The 24,921-nt window shown below is 42.1% G+C and overlaps 2 protein-coding genes across 6 annotated transcripts in view; one reads left to right on the forward strand and one right to left on the reverse strand.

Annotated features, from left to right (window-relative positions):
- The window catches only part of LOC139413595 (protein FAM135A-like), a 53,328-nt gene extending 39,392 nt beyond the window's left edge, over positions 1-13,936 (reverse strand). For 4 of the 5 annotated variants that reach the window (XM_071161211.1, XM_071161185.1, XM_071161194.1 and 1 more), the window contains exons 1-3: positions 13,741-13,927; positions 10,065-10,194; positions 2,582-2,661 (exon numbers count right to left, since the gene is read on the reverse strand). In XM_071161211.1, coding sequence (XP_071017312.1) covers positions 2,582-2,661; positions 10,065-10,141 — 157 coding nt within the window. In that variant the 5' untranslated portion in view covers positions 10,142-10,194; positions 13,741-13,927. Of the gene's footprint in view, positions 1-2,581; positions 2,662-10,064; positions 10,195-13,740 lie in introns of all 5 variants that reach the window. The other variant, XM_071161202.1, reaches the window with a different exon arrangement.
- A 5,513-nt stretch (positions 13,937-19,449) lies between these two features.
- On the forward strand, positions 19,450-24,913 carry LOC139410372 (collagen alpha-1(IX) chain-like). The gene is made up of 5 exons (XM_071155799.1): positions 19,450-19,492; positions 20,132-20,264; positions 23,253-23,649; positions 24,483-24,560; positions 24,887-24,913. Exons 1-5 carry the CDS (start codon positions 19,450-19,452, stop codon positions 24,911-24,913), a joined length of 678 nt encoding a protein of 225 aa, XP_071011900.1.
- Positions 24,914-24,921: the final 8 nt, after the last annotated feature.

Below are 24,921 nucleotides of genomic sequence, written 5' to 3' on the forward strand. Positions count from 1 at the left end.
CAGTTATCCATCTCTATTAAAACAACCACATTGTGTTTCCAAGCCTGGTACAAACAGTTATCCATCTCTATTAAAACAACCACATTGTGTTTCCAAGCCTGGTACAGTTATCCATCTCTATTAAAACAACCACATTGTGTTTCCAAGCCTGGTACAACAGTTATCCATCTCTATTAAATCAACCACATTGTGTTTCCAAGCCTGGTAGAAACAGTTATCCATCTCTATTAAAACAACCACATTGTGTTTCCAAGCCTGGTAGAAACAGTTATCCATCACTATTAAAACCACCACATTGTGTTTCCAAGCCTGGTACTAACAGTTATCCATCACTATTAAAACAACCACATTGTGTTTCCAAGCCTGGTACTAACAGTTATCCATCACTATTAAAACAACCACATTGTGTTTCCAAGCCTGGTAGAAACAGTTATCCATCACTATTAAAACAACCACATTGTGTTTCCAAGCCTGGTAGAAACAGTTATCCATCTCTATTAAAACAACCACATTGTGTTTCCAAGCCTGGTACAAACAGTTATCCATCACTATTAAAACAACCACATTGTGTTTCCAAGCCTGGTACAAACAGTTATCCATCTCTATTAAAACAACCACATTGTGTTTCCAAGCCTGGTAGAAACAGTTATCCATCTCTATTAAAACAATCACATTGTGTTTCCAAGCCTGGTACAGTTATCCATCACTATTAAAACAACCACATTGTGTTTCCAAGCCTGGTAGAACAGTTATCCATCACTATTAAAACAACCACATTGTTTCCAAGCCTGGTAGAACAGTTATTCAACTATATTAAAACAACTACATTGTGTTTCCAAGCCTGGTACAAACAGTTATCCATCACTATTAAAACAACCACATTGTGTTTCCAAGCCTGGTAGAAACAGTTATCCATCTCTATTAAAACAACCACATTGTGTTTCCAAGCCTGGTACAAACAGTTATCCATCTCTATTAAAACAACCACATTGTGTTTCCAAGCCTGGTAGAACAGTTATCCATCTCTATTAAAAACAACCACATTGTGTTTCCAAGCCTGGTACAAACAGTTATCCATCACTATTAAAACAACCACATTGTGTTTCCAAGCCTGGTACAAACAGTTATCCATCACTATTAAAACAACCACATTGTGTTTCCAAGCCTGGTACAAACAGTTATCCATCACTATTAAAACAACCACATTGTGTTTCCAAGCCTGGTACAAACAGTTATCCATCACTATTAAAACAACCACATTGTGTTTCCAAGCCTGGTACAAACAGTTATCCATCTCTATTAAAAACAACCACATTGTGTTTCCAAGCCTGGTACAAACAGTTATCCATCTCTATTAAAAACAACCACATTGTGTTTCCAAGCCTGGTACAAACAGTTATCCATCTCTATTAAAACAACCACATTGTGTTTCCAAGCCTGGTACAAACAGTTATCCATCTCTATTAAAACAACCACATTGTGTTTCCAAGCCTGGTACAAACAGTTATCCATCACTATTAAAAACAACCACATTGTGTTTCCAAGCCTGGTACAAACAGTTATCCATCACTATTAAAACAACCACATTGTGTTTCCAAGCCTGGTACAAACAGTTATCCATCACTATTAAAACAACCACATTGTGTTTCCAAGCCTGGTACAAACAGTTATCCATCTCTATTAAAAACAACCACATTGTGTTTCCAAGCCTGGTACTAACAGTTATCCATCACTATTAAAACAACCACATTGTGTTTCCAAGCCTGGTACAAACAGTTATCCATCTCTATTAAAAACAACCACATTGTACCAGGCTTGGAAACACAAACAGTTATCCATCACTATTAAAACAACCACATTGTGTTTCCAAGCCTGGTACAAACAGTTATCCATCACTATTAAAAACAACCACATTGTGTTTCCAAGCCTGGTACAAACAGTTATCCATCACTATTAAAACAACCACATTGTGTTTCCAAGCCTGGTACAAACAGTTATCCATCACTATTAAAACAACCACATTGTGTTTCCAAGCCTGGTACAAACAGTTATCCATCACTATTAAAACAACCACATTGTGTTTCCAAGCCTGGTACAAACAGTTATCCATCTCTATTAAATCAACCACATTGTGTTTCCAAGCCTGGTACAACAGTTATCCATCACTATTAAAAACAACCACATTGAGTTATTCTGAAGAACATGGAAGCGCTGTTCTTGGAGACAGTAGTGAGGGCAGGAGTGAGAATTGCCACTGACCTGACACACCCACTCAACCAGGAGTACAGCTCCTACCATCAGGCCACAGATACTGACTCCATCTTTACAAAAAACCCAGAGCCCAGAAATCAGCTATTCCCACCAGTAGAAGTCAACTGAATAAATAACTAATAATAATAATAATAATAACAACAACTAATCCCTACTGTGCTGTGATTTGTTGAGATGCAAGACAAGTTTCCCGAAAATGGACACACAAATAATAATTATTAATAATACAAAAGAAGGCGATTTCTTTATGGTTGGACACACACAACTAAAGCATTTTAGAGAGAGAGAAAGTGTGTGTGTGTTAACTGACCTGGTGGGTGGAGTAGACTGGCCTCTACTTTGTGAGGGACTCGTGATGGCACTTTCATACTGGCACGGATCTGGTAGAACCTGGGAGACAAACAGTTAGTAATTAAAACAACAGGGAGGACATAGTGTTCTTCCAGGACTGGAACCCAGGCTCTTACAGCTGTCACTCCAACATCTTGATGACGAAGGTAGACACTGCATGTTCTAGTCCAAGGTCGCTACAGAATGTAGGAATTCTAAGCACAGAACTCATTTGATGGGACATACTGTAGCTTTAACCCAACTGAAATTAGAACAATTGGCCTATTAAAAATCTCTAGCCTACAGAGCCTTCAGAAGGTATTCAAACCCCTGGACTTTCTCCACATTCTGGTGTGTTACAGCCTGAATTTAAAATGATTAAATGTAGGTTTGTCACTGGCCTACACACCATAATTACAAAGTGGAATATGTTTTTAGATTTTTTTGACAGATTCATAAAAAATGAAAAGCTGAAATTTCTTAAATCAATAAGTATTCAACCCCTTTGTTAGGACAAACCGAAAGAAGTTCAGGAGTAAAAATATGCTTAACAAGTCACATAATAAGTTGCATGGACTCCGTGTGCAATAGTGTTTAACATGAGTTTTGAGTGACTACCTCATCTCTGTACCCCACACATATCTGGATCTGTAAGATCCCTCAGTCGAGCAGTGAATTTCAAACACAGATTTAACCACAAAGACCAGGGAGGTTTTCCAATGCCTTGCAAAGAAGGGCACCTATTGGTAGATGGGTAGAAATAAAAAAGAAGACATTGAATAACCCTTTGAGCATGGTGAAGTTATAAATGACACTTTAGATGGTGTATCAATACACCCAGTCACTACAAAGATACAGTCCTTCCTAACTCAAATTGCCTGAGAGGAAGGAAACCGCTCAGGGATTTTACCATGAGGCCAATGGTAAGTTTAAAAAAGTCAAGAGTTTAATGGCTGTGATAGGAGAAAACTGAGGTTGGATCAACAACATTGTAGTTACTCTACAATTACAAACCTAAATGACAGAGAAAAAACATCTGTACAGAATCAAAATATTTCTAAACACGCATCCTGAGATATTTCTGTATTTCATTTTCAATACATTTGCAAACATTTCTAAAAATATGTTTTCATTTTGTCATGAGGTTGTGTGTGTAGATGGGTGAGAAACACATGTATTTCATCCATTTTGTCATGAGGTTGTGTGTGTAGATGGGTGAGAAACACATGTATTTCATCAATTTTGTAATGAGGTTGTGTGTAGATGGATGAGAAACATGTATTTCATCCATTTTGTCATGAGGTTGTGTGTGTAGATGGGTGAGAAACACATGTATTTCATCCATTTTGTCATGAGGTTGTGTGTGTAGATGGGTGAGAAACACATGTATTTCATCCATTTTGTCATGAGGTTGTGTGTGTAGATGGGTGAGAAACACATGCATTTCATCCATTTTGTCATGAGGTTGTGTGTAGATGGATGAGAAACATGTATTTCATCCATTTTGTCATGAGGTTGTGTGTGTAGATGGGTGAGAAACACATGCATTTCATCCATTTTGTCATGAGGTTGTGTGTGTAGATGGGTGAGAAACACATGCATTTCATCCATTTTGTCATGAGGTTGTGTGTAGATGGATGAGAAACATGTATTTCATCCATTTTGTCATGAGGTTGTGTGTGTAGATGGGTGAGAAACACATGCATTTCATCCATTTTGTCATGAGGTTGTGTGTGGATGGATGAGAAACACATGTTGAATCCAGGCTGTAACAACATGTGGAATAGGTCAGGAGGTATGAATACATTGTGAAGACAGAGTATAGAAAGAGTCTGGCTCTGTTGGGGTCACCTATAGGCCTGTAGTTTAGAGTGAAGACAGGGGACAGACAGCCTCGTAAGAAGAGAACAGTCGGTGTAGGTTTACTAAAGGCAAGTAAAACGAGCTTGAACTTTTCATGAATGAATAATGAGCACTTTCTTTAACACTCACTCGTGTGTTAAACTCACATTTAAAGTATTGATGGGTAAAGAAAGACCAGGGCCCATATTCAAACAAACATGTACTGATCTGGGATCAGTTCTCTCTTTACGATCATAATGAATAAGATTACACGACAACCTGGGTGGACCTGATCCTAGAACAGCAGTCCTACTCTGAGACTGTCTGCTGGTCAGTGCTCTGCTCAGGACAGGATTACAACATGCTGTCGTCTCCTTTTGAATGTACATTTCCCAGATGTGTAAGAGATGTTTTGCTGGTATAACCTGACCGCTAGGCTGATTCAGAGCCGTGGCTGGTATAACCTGACCGCTAGGCTGATTCGGAGCCGTGGCTGGTATAACCTGACCACTAGGCTGATTCGGAGCCGTGGCTGGTATAACCTGACCACTAGGCTGATTCGGAGTCGTGGCTGGTATAACCTGACCACTAGGCTGATTCGGAGCCGTGGCTGGTATAACCTGACCACTAGGCGGATTCGGAGCCGTGGCTGGTATAACCTGACCACTAGGCTGATTCGGAGCCGTGGCTGGTATAACCTGACCACTAGGCTGATTCGGAGCCGTGGCTGGTATAACCTGACCACTAGGCTGATTCGGAGCCGTGGCTGGTATAACCTGACCACTAGGCTGATTCGGAGCCGTGGCTGGTATAACCTGACCACTAGGCTGATTCGGAGCCGTGGCTGGTATAACCTGACCACTAGGCTGATTCGGAGCCGTGGCTGGTATAACCTGACCACTAGGCTGATTCAGAGCCGTGGCTGGTATAACCTGACCACTAGGCTGATTCAGAGCCGTGGCTGGTATAACCTGACTACTAGGCTGACTTGAAGCCGTGGCTGGTATAACCTGACTACTAGGCTGACTTGAAGCCGTGGCTAGTATAACCTGACCACTAGGCTGATTCAGAGCCGTGGCTGGTATAACCTGACCACTAGGCTGATTCGGAGCCGTGGCTGGTATAACCTGACTACTAGGTTGACTCAAAGCTGTGTGTGTGTGTGTGTGGTGTTGTTACATTGTGATGCAGCACCAGAAAGGAACAGCCTATTCCACTGTTGTGTCCGTCTGAACCACATCCCATGTTTGTTTCCTGACTCGCCATATGTTTCCAATGGAAGGAAAGCAGACAGCCGGACACAGACCAAAATACACTAGGATATGGACTAGTCTTTTATCACACCTACGTAGCAGACAAAGGACTCTGCATATAAGGTGCTGTTGAGATCACTACGGATCAATGTTCCCTCTAAGCTGCGCTCGTGCGTAGCTCACTGGGACTGCCAAACAGAAGAAACATCAGCCCCCGCAGAGAAGCAGGAGATTGAATTTCATTCAATTTTAGAGTTTCCCCATTTAATTAAAACTATCAACGCTTCGCTCTACTGTGGGAATTGTGATCGAATCAATGCAATATTAGCCACTTTCAATGTAACATATCGAAACAAAACGAACTATGCAAGACTTAGTATGCATAACTAACTGCAAGAGGTTTTGTTGTAGGCAGAACGCATCGGAATTCATTGTATTGGCAGGCAGGACTCAGTGTACTCTGCACCGGGATCTGCTTGTTTTCAGATCAGAGCAAGAGCTGCATGCAGCCACGTGTGCACATTCTGTTCATATCCTTTGTTAGTGAGTTATTAGCCCAGTTATAGATCATTAGTAGTCAACAATAGGGGAGTACTTGCTTCCTACATGTCTAGCTAGACATCTTTGAAAAAAGTGAGTCTGGTAAAGAGCACTTTTTTTTGTCTTAAAAGGGGAAGTGTTAGATTATTCAAGCCTGTCTTATAATACAAGTAGCCAATAGGCAGAGGGTAGCATAATGTGTCTGAATCTCTGTAATAATGGTGTGGGTATAATAATGCATTTTATTTTGTAAAGTGGTTTCTTGCATTCAACAACAACATGTTCAGTCACCTCCTTGTCTGAAGGACAAGTGGATTAACATGTTAATGTCAAGTCAAAAGTCTCAAGGAACGTAGACCTACATTAAACACCACACATTGGCTGCTACTGTAGGTTGAATGATAGAACAGCCATGTTAAAATGTTATGGGAGGCATTTTCTCCATTGTTTTTGATGGTAGGCCACTCTAAATTATGATCAAATAGCCACAGTTGCCTATCTGACCATTGTCTGAAACTGTAACTTAAAGCAGGTACAGCCTCAGTGTTGACAGTAAACGCACCCTGGAAGTTGCACAGAATTTTCACAACTTTCAAGTTTGCACTCAGCAGACCTGAAAATGAGAGGGAACATTGCTATGGAAACTGTACAGTTTTTTTTCCTGGCTCAAAAAGGGGCTTAGGTGCTGGGCGTGGCAGGGGGTGTGGCAGAGGGCGTGGCAGGGGGTGTGGCAGAGGGCGTGGCAATGAGCACGTCTCAGTGTGGCTACATCTTAGAGAACATTTTAAAGGCCCCCATCTTGGCTCTGTAGATACAACATTTTGCCGTTTTAAAGCAAATTTTCTGCGATTCTACATATTCTGCCATGAAGCCGAGAGAAAAAGACACAGTTTTAATGCTAGTTTCCTTCTATTCTACACATTTTGCCATGGCTAAGGCTGTGTTCTTTTTCTCAAACATAATAACAAAATGAATACTGCTAAATTCATTGTTTTGGATTATTTTATTCTCCCTGAATGTGAAGCTTTATTTTGGCGATGGTTAGTTCTTAAAGATGATATTATTTCAAATATACACTGAGTGTACAGAACATTAGGAACACCTTCCTAATATTTAGTTACACCCCCTTTTGCCCTCATTACAGCCTCAATTAGTTTTAGAAAGTAAAAGCGTTCCACAGGGAGGCTGGCCCATGTTGACTCCAATGCTTCCCACAGTTGTCTCAAGTTGGCTGGATGTCCTTTGGGTGGTGTACCATTCTTGATACACACAGGAAAACTGTTGAACATGAAAACCCAGCAGCGTTGCAGTTCCTGACACTCAAACTGGTGCCTGGCACCTACTACCATAACCCGTTCAAAGGCACTTAAATATGTCGTCTTGTCCATTCATCCTCTGAACAGCACACATACACAATCCATGTCTCAAGGCTTGAAAATCCTTCTTTAACCCGTCTCCTCCCCTCCATCTACACTGACTGAAGTGGATTTAGTGACATCAACCAGGGATCATATCTTTCACCTGGTCAGTCTGTGTCATGGAAAGAGTAGGTTATCAGAATGTTTTGTCCGCTCAATGTATATAGGTCCATTATTCTTTCTACATATTTTATATCTGCTTTTAGTCATTTAAGTTTACGATTTAATTGTTTTTCCATCACCAAAATTCATAATATAAAAACAGTTTGGAGCTAGGCGAACAGTTTAGGCTGCCTGCCCAATGATTACAATGGAAGAAAAATCCCTGCAATACAACGGTGGGTAGAGGCCACTGTGAAGCAGGAAGCAAAAAGAGAGCTTTCCATCCTCTCTGAAGCCGACGTCATGGGAACTCTGTTGGGGGAATATCTAGGCCGCAGCCGGCTTCCTGCTCTGCTCAACAGCTGAGTCCACTACAACCAGACACTCAGCCAGACTGCGTTCTGATGGCTACAGACACATTGTTCACTTAGTGTAGCCGAGTGTCACGCTACACTGGAATGTCAGCTTCCAGAGTAGTTTAGGCCTCAGGGACCGTGAAGAGTCAATGTTACAGTAGGACAATCTGCGTGATGAACATCAGTGTACAGTGTGGAGTTAAAGATCTGAAGGCATGTCAGTATCTCAGTGGTCTTGTCTTGCTAACGCCAACCATTGCTGCAGGAAGCACATTTGGCCTTAAGGTTGTAAACATTACAAAGGGCGTCAATGTGTACAAGATGAGGCTAGATAGGCTTCATTGTAGAATGATGTGCGGAGAAGAGCCCAAATCACCACTAAATTCATGTTTATCATTGCAGCTTAAAATGTCACGCCATAAACCCCAAATAGTTTTGTGAAAGCTGGAAAGGCCAAGGCTCTCATTGTAAAGGTTTGACCCACAGCCACTGTTAACACAAATCAACACCTAGCTATCACAGCACAGCTACACTACCACTGTGAAGCAATAAGGGAAGCGAAGGGAACTCTGCCTTCTAACACTGAATGAAGCACCACAACAATGGCAAGTCATGTGACCTGTCCTTGTCAAGACAATGGTCGTCAGGTCCTGTGTTAATATACACAAATCCTTGGACCCGGAAAAATACTGTTTTTCTACTTGGCTGAGGAAGACTGCTACTTTTGGTCTCTGCACTACATTTATGCCAGTTACCATGGGGTTCCAAGGCCATTATCACACCTCCACCATCACGGTTGTGTTCATTAGGTATTAAATAGAAGGAAACAGATTGAAACAAGGAGGGACTACCTGAACTTGTCCAATAAGAAACACTCATTTTCATTTTGTTTACTGCTGTGTGTCTTATTGAACACAACCCAGACCATAATCAAGAGATCAGACATAATGGATATGTGTTTCACTACTCAGACCTGATGACTTGGGTGACAGGTTTCTGACACCATGTACAGGAACCATCGTGACAAATCTAGACTGGATTCCTCTCAAAAGGTACCATGACGCACGGCATGCAGATGGTGGATGAAAATAAGAACTGGCAGTCAAACGAGTGCATCTACAAACGGGACTAATAGCCTATAGCGACAGTGGTAGCCTGGAAGCGTGTAGTAGGCTCGCTTAACATAGATATGACAGAGTCCCTCTGCTCAAAATGTCTACAAATAGTGTCCCTTTAAATAAAGTCAGCCAGGCCTCTTGAGGTGAGCCAGTGTTTACTTGCTAGTCAACTCAACGACCCCAGGCGGGGGCTTTCTACTCAGACTGCATTAGAAGGTGGAGGATGAGGACTTTTACACACACAAATCAATAGAAACGGCCATTTGAATAAATGATCAATATCGTGTCTGAAGAGACATCATTGTAACACAATTATGAGATGGAAGAATGTCACTATCAGTTTGTTCAGATGCAGAGAGAGCAGCCTACTTGGAGGACATGGGCTTGTTATTATCACTGACCAACGTGTCTCAATTCAACCTCTTTGCCTTGAAACGGATTTGAATAATCCTCCTGGTAACATCATTATCGTTCGGCTGAGGAAAAGTGTCCCACCACAAGATACCTGGCATTGCCACCATATCTTAATCATATTCATTAGAACAGGGCGTGTGACATCTATATTGACATCAAAACGTCACAATCAAGCTTCCTTTCATTTACAAAATAGGGACTGGGGGCTAAGTGAGGATGAAAGTTTCAGTCCCTGTAGCTTCAAGCAATAACAACAGTATAACACTAAATGTAAACTTATTCAGAAACTTGAAAATCGAGGCCCGTGGAATTTCCCCAGAAAGCCTTGGTGTGCTTGATAAGCAGGGCAGCCTAGAAGAAGCACCACAGAGGGCTGACAGTCAGTCTGCAGAGCAGTGAAGAAGAGACACAGTCACTCACCCTCTTTGGAACAGGTCCACATTGTAGAACTTGTGGAGCTCAACAGAGAACTCCACCGTGGCCTGCACCTCACTCATGTTTGGCTTCAGAGGCAGACAGAAGGCTTACATCACCTGGGACATTATGACCCCTGTGGAAGGAGGAGAGCATCCATGTGAGTTACCTGAACTGATGTGAAGAGGAGTTATCATCACACTGGACACAAATACAGGAACAACCTTGAGGCCTTTCTCTCTTCACACTAGTAGAGAATTACAGTGGAGCATGTGTTCTCATCACACACACCCTCAGGCGGTCAGGCAGTCACCTACACACACACAGCAAAAGTACAAATCACGCAGGCACACACCTAGTCAACAGCAAACAAACAGTCGCACTTGGCTCAGCTGTTTCCAATAACAAGCACCGAACACCCAATCCAAACAGACCCATGAGGGCTGCTGCCTGCTGGGTTCTCTGCTTCAGATGTAAATAACATGTCTTTCCTAATTGGCTGGCAGCTCAGCCAAACAGAGAGAGAAGGTGGGGGGAGACAGAGAGAGAGGGAGATGGATGGGGGAGAGCGAGAGTATGGGGGGGAAGGAACAGCTATGAATCACACGCTAAAATAGTCCTGAAATACTATATCAACTACTGGACAATACTAGAAATACACTAAGTACGTGTCTACAGGCCTCCAACAGGTCTTAAATTAATTCAACTTAGTCAAGCCAAGTCTTAGGGGCAGAGGAGAATTTAACCTAGTCTGAAACACACAGGTGGGACGAAGACCCAGAGGGCAGATTCGGCGCAATGGAGCTGAGAGAAATTGGCATAGCAAAATCACCCAGAAGCCCTATAAATGACTCATGTGAGGAATGAATAAATGACAGTCTTGTAGAGCTAATGGTGCCATGTTCCTGGCAATGAAAGCAGACGAGTTGGAGGGGGAAGACAATATGGCCGGCTGCAGATTTGAAGGAGATAGATGGCTTAGATGTGACTGAACTAAAGAGACCTGGGCTGGGTTGTTTAGAAAACACACAGGAAAGAGGCCAAGTAGGGCAGAGAGGGTACAGCTAGCAGGGTTGTTATGATATCTAATGCAGGGGAAGCCTTGAATACAGACTGTTTAGATCTCTCCCTAACACTCTCTTTCTCCCACCAAGTCTGTCATGTTGTCTCTCTGATCTCTGACTCTCTCTCTCCGCCTCGACCGCTCTCTCTGGCCCTTTCTGTCAGTTTCTCTCTTCCCTTCTCTCGTTTTCCTCTCTCTCTATCCCCCTGCCCCCACTCTTTCACTCAGAGATGAAGGAGGGAGACAAACAACAAGACTGGCATGGTTTTCTCAGGCAGATAACCAGAGAGACGTATGTATTCATAAACAACCAAAGCAAGCCACCATACATAACAAGCTCTCCATCTTACAGCAAGGAATGCTGTAAATTATTGAGTGAAAACGCAGGGAATTTACTTTAATCAAATCAACACCGTATTCATAAAGCTTCTCCTCAGAGTAGGAGTGCTGATCTGGGAACAGTTACGCATTTTAGATTATAATGAATGGACAGGGAGGACCTGATCCTAGATCAGCACTCCTCCTCTAGGCAATGCTTTACTTATTAATATAGGCACATAAATTATAGGATAGACAAGAATATCAGTGTCTAACTAACAGTAGAATCATCAATAGACAGGCTGCAAGAAAATGAGAACACTGTGTTGCATGAGAACACCGTCTCTGGGTTTCCATAGTTTCCAAAGCCATGTCATAAAGTGGAGGTGCTGGGAGCAGGGCGTGTTAAAACCTGTTGCACATTTCTCTTATAGGGGACAACACCAGTACCTGCATCTGCACGCTTCACAAAGCAAAGTGCATTCAAACAGAGATGGCATGGCTATCTGAAACAGGGCCAGAGAGAGTGGTGCCAAGCCAACTTTAATTAGAACAAGTGTCATATTTCTCAACTGAGTGCAACGTTTCCGTTTGAGTGATCAAACGGGTTCCTTTAAGTTGGTAATAGTTTGAAAACGTTGTGGTGGTGAGCTGCTCCGAGTACAGTTACAAAGCCTAGATCCACTAAGTTATGTCTACCAGTAGGGTCTACCTGTCCAGCAGGGTATTTGCTTTGCATAGCAGAGTGTGCATGCTGGTTTAGGCTACTGTTTGCATGGCCAGCTACCCATTTACTAACTGAACAAACAAATAGTCAAATGACTGAGATTTAGCAACACAATCACAATTCACAACTGAACTGACAGAATGATGCAAAACAATACAGTCTAGATCTAAGACAACATTACAGATTGTACTGATGAGGAAACAGGGGAATGTAGCCTACTTAAGATAAACCGGAGAGTCACCCTTATTGTTCTTCCCTCATAACTCAGCATGATGCAGACTAGAACACATTTAGGTTACAGTATAGTACAGTATACTTAGCTAGTATGCATGTGCTTTTCTAATCCACTGTGTAGTGTGGTGGCAACCCGTTTCCTTCCTGAGTGCAGCTATGTGTGCTTTCTGATTAATAATGCACCTTATAATAATCTATGGAATTCACACTCCACTCCCTGGTCTTTTGAAGCCAGTGCTACTCCTGGTCTTTTGAAGCCAGTGCTACTCCTGGAAGTTAAATGATTGTAGAGAAACAGTAAGCTCCATTCATGACAGTTTCAGTTTATTGATCTTTGCCAAGCAAAACAACTTTGCTACCTGTGTCTGTGAATGCTCTCAGAGTGTCTTTAACAATCATACCTGTAGTCTACCTGCCTCTTTTTCCAACCTAGTCACACTCTTGACAGTGAGTCTATGAGGATACTTCAACATTGTGTAGGTAGCTTGCAAGCTAGTTAGTTACGCAACTGAACAGCAATAACATTTTGACAACTTACTGAGAAGAAATAGCCCAAGTCATGTTTGAGAAGAGATATAACAACATGGTATAGCTAGTTAGCTAACGTTAACTAGTTACCTTGACTGATGGAACGTATGACAGTTCAGGGGAGAGTAACATTTATATCCCAGGGTCTAGGAACATACTAATTAAGGGTTCTGGTTCAGTAGTTAGTTAGCTATGTAACACATGCAGAAAACACTTCGTCTATATAGGTCCTGTTGATTGAGCAACTTACACAGGCCTACTATTTCCTCAAAAGTTTCACAGGATCATTCTCAGATGTTGAAATATTCTGTGACCATCCCCTACTGCAAACAAGGACAGAATGAATCACCACACATCATCTGTCTCGCAAGTGTAGTTAGTTACCTAGCCAGCTTCTACCATCAAAACGTCATAGCAAGATAACTAGTTAACTGGGAATTTTGTCAACTAACTAACTAGCTGGGGTTTCTTCAGAAGAAACAGACAAATAGTTGAGTCAACAACGCACAGTAGTTATATATATATAATGTGTTGGCTACAGTAGTTAACGTTAGTTAAATCAGCTGTCAGTCTCACCACATAACGTTAGCTAGCTACTGTTAGCTAACGTTACATTGCTAGTTTTGCAGTAACTAGCTAGCCGTCCTTACTTAGCTAGCCAGCACGATAGCTAGCTACGAGTTTAAAGTTAACTAGCTAATCTTTCAAGTACTAAAGCAGCAGCCTTTATTTTCACACGTCGGATCTGACGTTGCCGTTATCTAGTAGCTAGCTAGCTAGCTCGTTGGCGCGTTGATCTACTCAGTACTCACCAGATTCTGTGTCGACAGATCACTTCTCCTGATAGTTAAAAGACGAAATACTATAACAAAACAGCATTAAGCCGACTTCAAAACTAAACGGGACAACGACATGGGTAGTCAATCCAGTCCCTTGATCTTGCACACAGCCTCCGCAGCCTGACAAGGCTAGCGACGATCCGCTGGAAAAAAGGAAAACAGTGGAAGCGACCACGCACGTTGTCGAACATAAAAACTGCGCAGTTGCTGCGCAGATCCTGTCAAGTGGTCCTCTGACGTCCTTGCCGGTGACTCTTTCGGTGCTTTCAAGACAACTGAGAACTCAAATAACCGAGGTCAAATCATGAACTTGCCCTTCACACCTCTAGCCATAGCCAAACCGATTGGTTGCTAGGGCTCATGGTTGCCAGGGGCCTTATCACACAGTGGGGTCAGCCAATCACATCTTTGGTTCCAGATCCCCAGATCCTACCTCTCTCTCAGTCTCCTTCAAGCAGACACAGAGAGACCAGCAAGCTCATCTCTGACCTGCACAACAACAGCTGGACTCCCTCATATCTCTTTGGACATGTGGGATGGTGTGCTTGCACAAAGTGAGTGTGTAACATGTATATAATTATTGCTTGTTGTTCTTTATAGTTTTTACTATTGCCTATTGCATTCTGCCTCTGTGTATATTGTTGGTAGCATATCCATTTATACAGTCCTTTATTACAATTATCATTGCTCTCGTGCTATCATACAGTATGTACAATGTATTCATTACCCCTGTTTTCTGTCCAGTACAGAACTACTAGCATTCCACTACCTTTCCATGTACATTTCATCCGTGCGTGTGTGTGTGTGTGTGTGTGTGTGTGTGTGTGTGTGTGTGTGTGTGTGTGTTAATAAAGTATCCTTGTGTGTAACTCCGAGGTTGCCTTATTCCCCTCTTACCGGGGGAGGTGCTAGCAGGTTAAAGATTAGCCCAAATGGAGAGTCGCTCTCTTTCAGGTACCATAGAGAATGATAGAGGACTCTAGTGCCCAAAAGCCTGTTTTAGCATGGGCAGGGTCAGTGAGGACTTTCAACATTTAAGTCGTTTACTGGGTGGGACTTCCTATGTGTCGAGGAGTGATCACACAATGCCATCCAGGTCAGCAGGAGGGATCAGCCAATGAATTATGGTAGTATGCACACTTTCAGTTTGTTTTTCAACTCATAGAAAATGGACTACTTCAAAATGGAGATGGCCTCAATGGCTCGCTCACAGACTCCATAATTTGGACAGATACAAAGAAGAGTCCTCTATCATTCTCTATGAGTGGTAATTGTTACGACTGATGTGACAGATCCAGATTCCTCAGTGATTGAGTTTAGATGGGTTGCTTGGTCCATATCCCATCTGGATATGGTTGGAGATGAGGCATGCCAGGGTAAATGTGAAATCATCTTTTATAACTACTATCTATTATAGTGGTTGAGGGGGAACTGGCAGAACAGGGCTTGAACCAGTGACCCTGTAGGGCGGAGACCACCTGTGCCTTAAAAGCCCTGGCCTCTTTGCAGACGTGCAGTAGTCTTTAGACTACTCTGTTAACTTTCTGTTGACATGTGATCTCTGGCACCTATTGGATACTGTGAAAAGGGAATGATGCAACTCCCAAAGATATCTGTAATGGTATAGTGTAAACCAGGGGTAGGTAACCCTGGTCCTGGAGGGCCGCAGAAACGTCATGTTTTTGATTTAACCGACCTGGAAGACCAAGTGTGTTGAATTTAGGCAATCACTGAACTGATACATTTTTAACTAAGTTGCTCAGTGTGCTGCCTAGTTGGGATAGAATCCTGCAGTACCTGTGGCACACCAGGAACAGGGTTGTCTACCCCTGATGTAGGCTATGTATTACACATTAATGCAGGTGGCAGGCTAAAGGCTACAAAATAAAATATCATATTGGGAGCCAATAGTCTATTTACTTCCTGCTTTGATTTGATCTCTGACTTGTAGGAACACGGTAATGCATTTGATAAAGACATGGAGTATATCCCAGATGGCACCCTATTGTGCATTTATTTTGACCAGAGCCCAATGGGATAACCTATGGATACCCTATGGGATGCTCTATGGGATAACCTATGGATACCCAATGGGATACCCTATGCGATACCCTATGGATCCTCTATGGATACCCTATGGATACTCTATTGACAACCTATGGATACCCTATGGATACCCAATGGGATACCCTATGAGCCACCCTATGGGATACCCTATGACTACCCTATGGATACCCTATGGATACCCTATGGATAACCTATGGGCCACCCTATGGGCCACCCTATGGGCCACACTATGGGATACCCTATGGATGCTCTATGGAAACCCTATGGAATACCCTATGGATACTCTACGGATACCCTATGAAAACCCTATGGGATACCCTATGGCTACCCTATGGATACTCTATGGATACCCTATGGAAACCCTATGGGAGACCCTATGGAAACCCTATGGATACCCTATGGGATACCCTATGGGCCACCCTATGGGCCAAAAGTAGTGCACTATAAAGATAATAGGGTGCCATATGGGACACAACCATGGGCTATAGAAACATATAACATTGTTAACCCTTATTAGCTCTTCCTGACCTTCAAAACGGAGTGTTTGTTGAAGAGTCTTTCTTCACATTACCTTCACCAAACAACGGTTTTGTTGGTGTCCTAAGTGTGAATGTATGGAGTGAACTGTGTGGAAATGTTTCAGTCAGACTTGTATGGGAACAGATCACAGAGAATGAAGAGGACAGAAATATTGGGAACACTGACTGTTCAAATAGGTCGTCAGATAGGGGTGAGGGTGGTGTGGGTGGGGCTTGTCCCTCATACCATAACACCAAACGTGGATTCGGTTGATCCATTTTTCTCCTTCAATACATGCTCAGTATTAGTTGCATTTTTGGGGGGCCTACTACATGACATCTACCATCTGACCATCATGATAATCAATGGTTTTAATCAATCTCATGTGACAGGGAGATGGTAATGAAATAACTAAATAACTAAACATTAAGACACACAGGTTCTTTCTTATCAGGGATGGAGCACGGGACACTTGCGTTATAACCCCTCTGAGATAAACATGTACATCATATTTGGCATGGCCCCTCAGGAACTTCTATAGATGCACAGTTGACAGTATCTTGTCTGCATCCCCACCTGGTATGGCAACTGCACTTCCATGAACTGCAAGGCTCTATAGAGGGTGGTGTGGACTGTCCAATACATCACTGGGGGTGAGCTTGCTGCCTCCAGGACATTTACACAAGGCAGGACATTTACACACACAGTCAAAGCTGTTGTTCTATTTACACACTATTTATTCACCTGTGTGACCAAGACACTATCCACTTTATAATTATAAAAACAGTCATACTTGACATAGTACATTCATCATTTAGACTGTATATCTGATTGTGTACATAACTGTTTGATTACTATGCATAATACCTTCTTACTACTTCTTGACTTTTGATTATTATGGATATTGATATTGTACTGCACTGTGGAAGGAGCACCTTTATACCCGCTGTAAACTGTGTATATGACGAATACAATTTGATTTGAAATGGGATACTAACCCTAGTACAGTGTTTAACCACCGGACCCACTCCCCACCCCCGGAGAACAGTATAAGTCACGCCTCAAAGAAAACCTCCTCAGTTTGCTAGTCCTACCAGAGGTGTTATTTTGTAGGTTCTTCTTGTTCCTCACACAGCTGGGACCCCTGGACAGACTTGACCATCCACAGAAAACCTGCTAAAGGCCTACTGAATGGGTGGATTAAAAAGGTATACATTCATTTATTGATTGATGTATGGAGGTATTGCTTTGCATTATCATGCTGCTATTATACAGTCATTCATGTAGTTCACAGACTAAGCTATATATTTTGAACTGAACTGCAAATCTGTAGATCTTGGGTCTCTGACCTTGTTCCTGGAGAGCTCCCCTACTGTAGGCTTTTGCACCAGCTCCTGTTGTAACTACCCTAATTCCTTTTATCAACCAGCTAATGATTCAAATCAGGTGCACAAGATTAGGGCTGGAAGTTAAAACGTGCAGGACGGTGGCTCTCCAGGAAGAGGGTTGCAGAGCCCTGCTGTTGATGATATAGGATTCTATATATAGGATTCTGGTTTTGGTACAAAGAGTGCTTATTCATCTGCTAACATCTGTGTTCCTAACATTTGTGTTCCTAACCTAACATCTGTGTTCCTAACATCTGTGTTCCTAACCTAACATCTGTGTTCCTAACATCTGTGTTCCTAACATCTGTGTTCCTAACCTAACATCTGTGTTCCTAACTTAACATCCGTGTTCCTAACCTAACATCTGTGTTCCTAACTTAACATCCGTGTTCCTAATCTAACATCTGTGTTCCTAACATCTGTGTTCCTAACATCTGTTTTCCTAACCTAACATCTGTTTTCCTAACATCTGTGTTCCTAACCTAACATCTGTTTTCCTAACATTGTGTTCCTAACCTAACATCTGTTTTCCTAACATCTGTGTTCCTAACATCTGTGTTCCTAACCTAACATCTGTGTTCCTAACCTAACATCTGTTTTCCTAACATCTGTGTTCCTAACATCTGTGTTCCTAACCTAACATCTGTTTTCCTAACATCTGTGTTCCTAACCTAACATCTGTGTTCCTAACATCTGTGTTCCTAACATCTGTGTTCCTAACCTAACATCTGTTTTCCTAACATCTGTGTTCCTAACATCTGTGTTCCTAACCTAACGTCTGTTTTCCTAACATCTGTGTTCCTAACATATGTGTTCCTAACCTAACATCTGTTTTCCTAACATCTGTGTTCCTAACCTAACATCTGTGTTCCTAACCTAACGTCTGTTTTCCTAACATCTGTGTTCCTAACATCTGTGTTCCTAACCTAACATCTGTGTTCCTAACATCTGTGTTCCTAACCTAACATCTGTTCTCCTAACATCTGTTTTCCTAACATCTGTTTTCCTAACCTAACATCTGTATTCCTAACATCTGTGTTCCTAACCTAACATCTGTGTTCCTAACTTAACATCTGTGTTCCTAATATATGTGTTCCTAATATCTGTGTTCCTAGCATCTGTGTTCCTAACATCAGTGTTCCTAACAGCTGGGTTCCTAAAATCAGTGTTCCTAACATCTGTGTTCCAACATCTGGGTTCCTAATATCATCGTTCCTAACATCTGTGTTCCTAACATCTGTGTTCCTAACATCTGAGTTCCTAACATCTGAGTTCCTAACATCTGCGTTCCAACATCTGTGTTCCTAACATCTGCGTTCCTAACATCTGTGTTCCTAAAATCTGCGTTCCTAACATCTGGGTTCCTAAAATCTGGGTTCCTAACATTTGTGTCCCTAACATCTGCATTCCTAACATCTGTGATGACATGACATTTGTATTTTAGGGAGGTCCTCCTCTACTTGTTATGCCATGTGATCCCACAATGCCTCAGCACAGGCCTTCACTCGCAGAGTAAGTATTGTTTAATACTCTGTAGAAGACATACAAACAGTAGGGTAGTACATTTAATTATCTTCTTAAACTCTGGCAAAAGCTTAATGTATAGGCGATGTGAATTCCCAATTTATGATGATGTGAACAGTTCTTATAGAAATGTATGGCTTACACTGCTGCCTTAGGAGATGTTACTAAAGATGTGAGGTCAGGAATGAGGGATGCTGAGGATGACGATAATGATGATGATCATGATGGTAAGACACTGATTGATACAATGGTGCAGCTAGGTATGACTGCATCAGTGAGCCAAGATGTCAAGTCTCCAGCCAGGGTGTTAGGCTTAAGAGGAAACAACCGGCACTCAGAGATAATATTTATTCAGTGCTCACAGCAGGGCTACGTACAGCAGTGCAGCAGCTTTTCAAACACTGGGTGATTGGATGTCTGTCTGTCCACGTACTGTAATCACTGCAGTGGCAGCTTCTTTCAGTGTGAAGGTCAGGCTACAAGGCAATCAGCACTGGTGCAGGCTAGGAAGAAGGTGGCACTTGGATGTGCACACACACACACGCACGCACACACAAGCACGCACGCACGCATGCACGCACGCACGCACACACACACACACACACACACACACACACACACACGCACACACACATATCCTACTTCAGCCAAGACAAGTCAGTCTGTCTCTTCCTCTTTGCAGGGGTGTATTTTTCCTCTGGAGCTGACATTCAAACTGAGCAGGGCCTGTGTCCTCCGATTAAGGTCGGAGAGGATAGTTTCCCAGGTCAGAGTTCAAATTACTGGGAACAAAACAACCATTTAAAAAATGAATTAAAAATATCCATGTCAACAAGTATCCCTGATGTACTGTAACCTACCAACAGGTTTTTATATCATGTCCCAGTTTCACATTGCTGAGCTGGCCAGAAGAGGAACTGTTCAAAAGGGGCCTGGATCAACCTCTCAGCATGTTGCCTACAAAATAGGGCCAGCATTCAACTTCAGAATTAACACAAGGTAAATAGCACTGATCCAGTGGGCGGCTAGCGCTGTAGATGTAATGGATTATTATTTTAGAATGATTATTCTTTATTTATTCAGGGAAAACCCATTGAGACCATGGTCTGAATCCCAAGGGTGCCCTGATCACAGCAATACAACAACCAATACAATGTCAAACAAAACAATCAATCCCGAGCGGCCCCAGAACATCTAATTGTAAACAAGCTTTGTAAACAAACAGGGAGTAATGAATTGATCTACGGGACTTCAATGAGAACCAGCCAACCTTTTGATACAGGATGCAGTTGTGAGTATTAAAACTGTCACCTGTGATAAAGTGAAGGGCTCTATGGTAGACAGCATCCTAAGGGTTAAAAGTAGTTAGTGGCTGCTTGTTGTATTCTGGGTATTGTGTCACCATAGTTAAGAACTGTCAGGAAAGTTGACTGTACAATCTGTTTCCTGCTGTTTAGGGAGAGGCAAGATCATTTCTTTTAAAAATAAGCCCACTTTAAATCATAGCTTTTTAACAAGTTTATTTTAACTAGGCAAGTCAGTTAAGAACAAATTCTCATTTTAAATGACAGCCTAGGTACAGTGGGTTAACTGCCTTGTTCAGGGGCAGAACAACAGATTTTTACCTTGTCAGATCGGGGATTCAAACTTGCAACCTTTCAGTTACTAGTCCAATGCTCTAACCACTAGGCTACCTGCCACAGTATGTTTTTTAAACGATAAATCCTTGTCAATCCAAAAGCCCAGATATTCATAGGCAGGAACCTGATCAATAGGAGAACCATTCAATTAATAAATATGTAGTCCATTGGAGAAAAAAAGTGTGAGAATTAGAGAAAAACATATATTTAGTGTTGCCCACATTAAGTCCACCTTTAAAAAAAACAGGGCATTCTGTAAGGCAACAAAGTCAGATTGCAGCTCTAACAACACCTGGTCAACAGTTGGGGCAATGGCATACATAACAGGATCATCTGCATACAGATGAATATTACAAGTTGGAACAAATAGACCAATATTATGTATAGAAATAGTGAAGAGAACAGATCTCAGTACCGACCCCTGTGGTACACCTTTCCTAATATCCAGGAACCTAGACTTGACACCATCACAAATCACACACTGTACCCTGTCTGACAGATCTTTCTCAAACCACTTGCAAGAAGCCTGATTCAGGCCTATTTCAGTCAACCTTTGAATGAGAGTGTGATGGTCAACAGTGTCAAAGTCCTTGGAAAGCTCTATAAATAAGGCAGCACAATGATTTTTATGATCCAAGCAACTTAACACTTTATCTAAAAGGAGCGTAGCGGCTGAAACGGTGTTACTGTATGACCAGGTCTAAAACTCAATTCACATTAAGAGTAGAACGAGAAGTTCTTAACTGACAGTTGGTCAGGGATTCTAAAAGTTTGGAAAAGCAAGATCATTTGGAGATTGGACGGTAGTTATCTAAGTCAGAAGGATCTCCTCCTTTTGGTAGGGGGAGGACATGTGCCACTTTCCAGATCTTAGGGATAACACCAGAAACAATAGTCAAATTAAATATATACTGTAGGTTAACGGTTCTGCAATATTTGTCCAGAGAGCTGCAGTTTTGGTGAACACTGCCATCTACCGGTCATGTTTGGTACTGTCCCTGTCCATGGTGCTGAATCTGGGTAACTCACAGCACATTGCAAATCAAATCAAATCAAATTTTATTTGTCACATACACATGGTTAGCAGATGTTAATGCGAGTGTAGCGAAATGCTTGTGCTTCTAGTTCCGACAATGCAGTAATAACCAACAAGTAATCTAACTAACAATTCCAAAACTACTGTCTTGTACACAGTGTGAGGGGATAAAGAATATGTACATAAGGATATATGAATGAGTGATGGTACAGAGCAGCATAGTCAAGATACAGTAGATGGTATCGAGTACAGTATATACATATGAGATGAGTATGTAAACAAAGTGGCATAGTTAAAGTGGCTAGTGATACATGTATTACATAAGGATACAGTCGATGATATAGAGTACAGTATATACGTATGCATATGAGATGAATAATGTAGGGTAAGTAACATTATATAAGGTAGCATTGTTTAAAGTGGCTAGTGATATATTTACATCATTTCCCATCAATTCCCATTATTAAAGTGGCTGGAGTTGAGTCAGTGTCAGTGTGTTGGCAGCAGCCACTCAATGTTAGTGGTGGCTGTTTAACAGTCTGATGGCCTTGAGATAGAAGCTGTTTTTCAGTCTCTCGGTCCCAGCTTTGATGCACCTGTACTGACCTCGCCTTCTGGATGATAGCGGGGTAAACAGGCAGTGGCTCGGGTGGTTGATGTCCTTGATGATCTTTATGGCCTTCCTGTGACATCGGGTGGTGTAGGTGTCCTGGAGGGCAGGTAGTTTGCCCCCGGTGATGCGTTGTGCAGACCTCACTACCCTCTGGAGAGCCTTACGGTTGAGGGCGGAGCAGTTGCCGTACCAGGCGGTGATACAGCCCGCCAGGATGCTCTCGATTGTGCATCTGTAGAAGTTTGTGAGTGCTTTTGGTGACAAGCCAAATTTCTTCAGCCTCCTGAGGTTGAAGAATCTTATCTAGAGCAACTAACAAGAGCAATTAGGGTTAAGTGCCTTGCTCAAGGGCACATCGACAGATGTTTCACCCAGTTGGCTCGAACCAGCGACCTTTCAGTTACTGGCCCAAAGCTCTTAACCGCTGGGCTACCTCCCGCGCTAATAGGCCACATGAAGGGCCACTGCTCACTTTAGGAGAATTATACATTGTTTTAGCCATAGCATCACTTGTGTATAATTTAACTACAATTATATACGCTTTTTTTTGTAAATTACTCTGGACTTGATGTGTAAAGCATGTAGATGAAGAGACAACTAGGCCTTAACATTTAGGCCTATTATGCATGGCGATGTTTGCCTACTTATCAAAGGCTAATATGTACAAGATAGGTGACTATTTCTCTCCCATGTTTCAGATCAGCGTATCCCCTTGGACTACCGGTTGAATTTGCGTTTGTGACCGTTTTACGAATGAACGGCAGTACCGTAACCAAGAACTGGAATATTTGGCAAATGCTAGATTTGAACGGCGAAGAGCAGCTTGCCGTTAGACTGAACGGAGAATCGCTCTCTCTTGAATTCACCTTCACAACATTGAATAAAACACGAGAGACGGCCGTTTTCCCTTTCCTACCGTTCCTCTTCAACTCTCAATGGCACAATATCTTACTGAAAGTCAGCAAGCGTTCTGTAACTCTGTTCGTGGATTGCATTATGGTGGACTCTCAGAACACACCCCAGAGAGGTATAGTCAACCTGGATGGATACACGTTGATTGGAAAGCTGAAGGATAACCCCGTTTTAGCAGTGCCAGTAAGTTAATTGTTTTGTAAACTTGTGCTTAACCTCATTTCATAAGGCTAGTCCTATGGCAAGTACAAGAGGTTTGGGACTGCGCTTGTTAAGTAACTCCTAGTTTTTCGGCATACACTCTAGCCTACACTCTCCTACATACACTCTAGCCTACACTCTCCTACATACACTCTAGCCTACACTCTCCAAATACACTCTAGCCTACACTCTCCAAATACACTCTAGCCTACATTGGAGAGTTTTACTGTAAATGACCTACACCGAGAGTGAATTTTTAGCTGAATGCGGCCTATGTGGAATGCGTGGCGCTCCGCCATGTCAATTTCTACAAATAAGTGGGACTTGTAACACAGAGGTTCTAGTCCAGAATAGGACCTGGCTGTGTCTAGGGAAGACCAGGCAACGTTTCTATGATGGCAGCGCAATATTATAGGGAGATGTTTGTAATATAGTCCCAAAACTAAATCACAGAGTAAAAGTCCGCGTAATATCGCGCTTAATTGCCCTTTGATAATAATTGTCCAAGTGGTTTGGGATGTCTTTAAAAATATATATTTATCATCAGGCAGGTTCACTCTATTCGTGGTCACAGTAAAGAGATATTAATAACATTACAATCAGTAGTTATCTTACTGCTAGGGTCAAATTAGTATGATTAGTTGAGAATCAAGCATGTAATGTGATGTGAGGACTAGGCCTACATGATTTAGCCGATTGAGGATTGGTGACGATACCTAATGATTTAACTATCACTATTTTGCCAATTATAATATATATAGGTTGTGAATGTGACTTATGTCCGAGTGATTATTATTATTGTATTTATTTTTCAGTTTGAGCTCCAATCGATGCACATTGATTGTGATGTGGGGCGACCACAGACCTGCAATGACCTACCAGCCAGGACGTCGGTAAGAACCATTGACAAAACAGACTGCAACCACGTTCAAATTATCAAATTTAATTATCAAAATAGCCAGTACAGAGGCTGGTATTATCTAGTCCAGGCAACCATTGTAAATAAACAACATGAAAGATGAACAATTAAATCACAAGCCAATAAATCACAAGCCATTTAAATCGCCCGCAATTATTTTCCATTTGCCCTCTGCACCCATAATAAACCCTCCCAGTCTGTTCGGGCGCAGTCCGTGAATTCTGCCAATCACTTTCTATAACTAAGCAGGTCATGAATATGCATAAGGCTTTGATGCCTATGGTACCTCTGGCGGTTCAGTTGGTAGAAACGGATTCAGTTGGGTGACTTTTTTT

This window comes from Oncorhynchus clarkii, chromosome 1, assembly GCF_045791955.1.
Source record: "Oncorhynchus clarkii lewisi isolate Uvic-CL-2024 chromosome 1, UVic_Ocla_1.0, whole genome shotgun sequence".
Classification (NCBI taxonomy): Eukaryota; Metazoa; Chordata; class Actinopteri; order Salmoniformes; family Salmonidae; genus Oncorhynchus; species Oncorhynchus clarkii.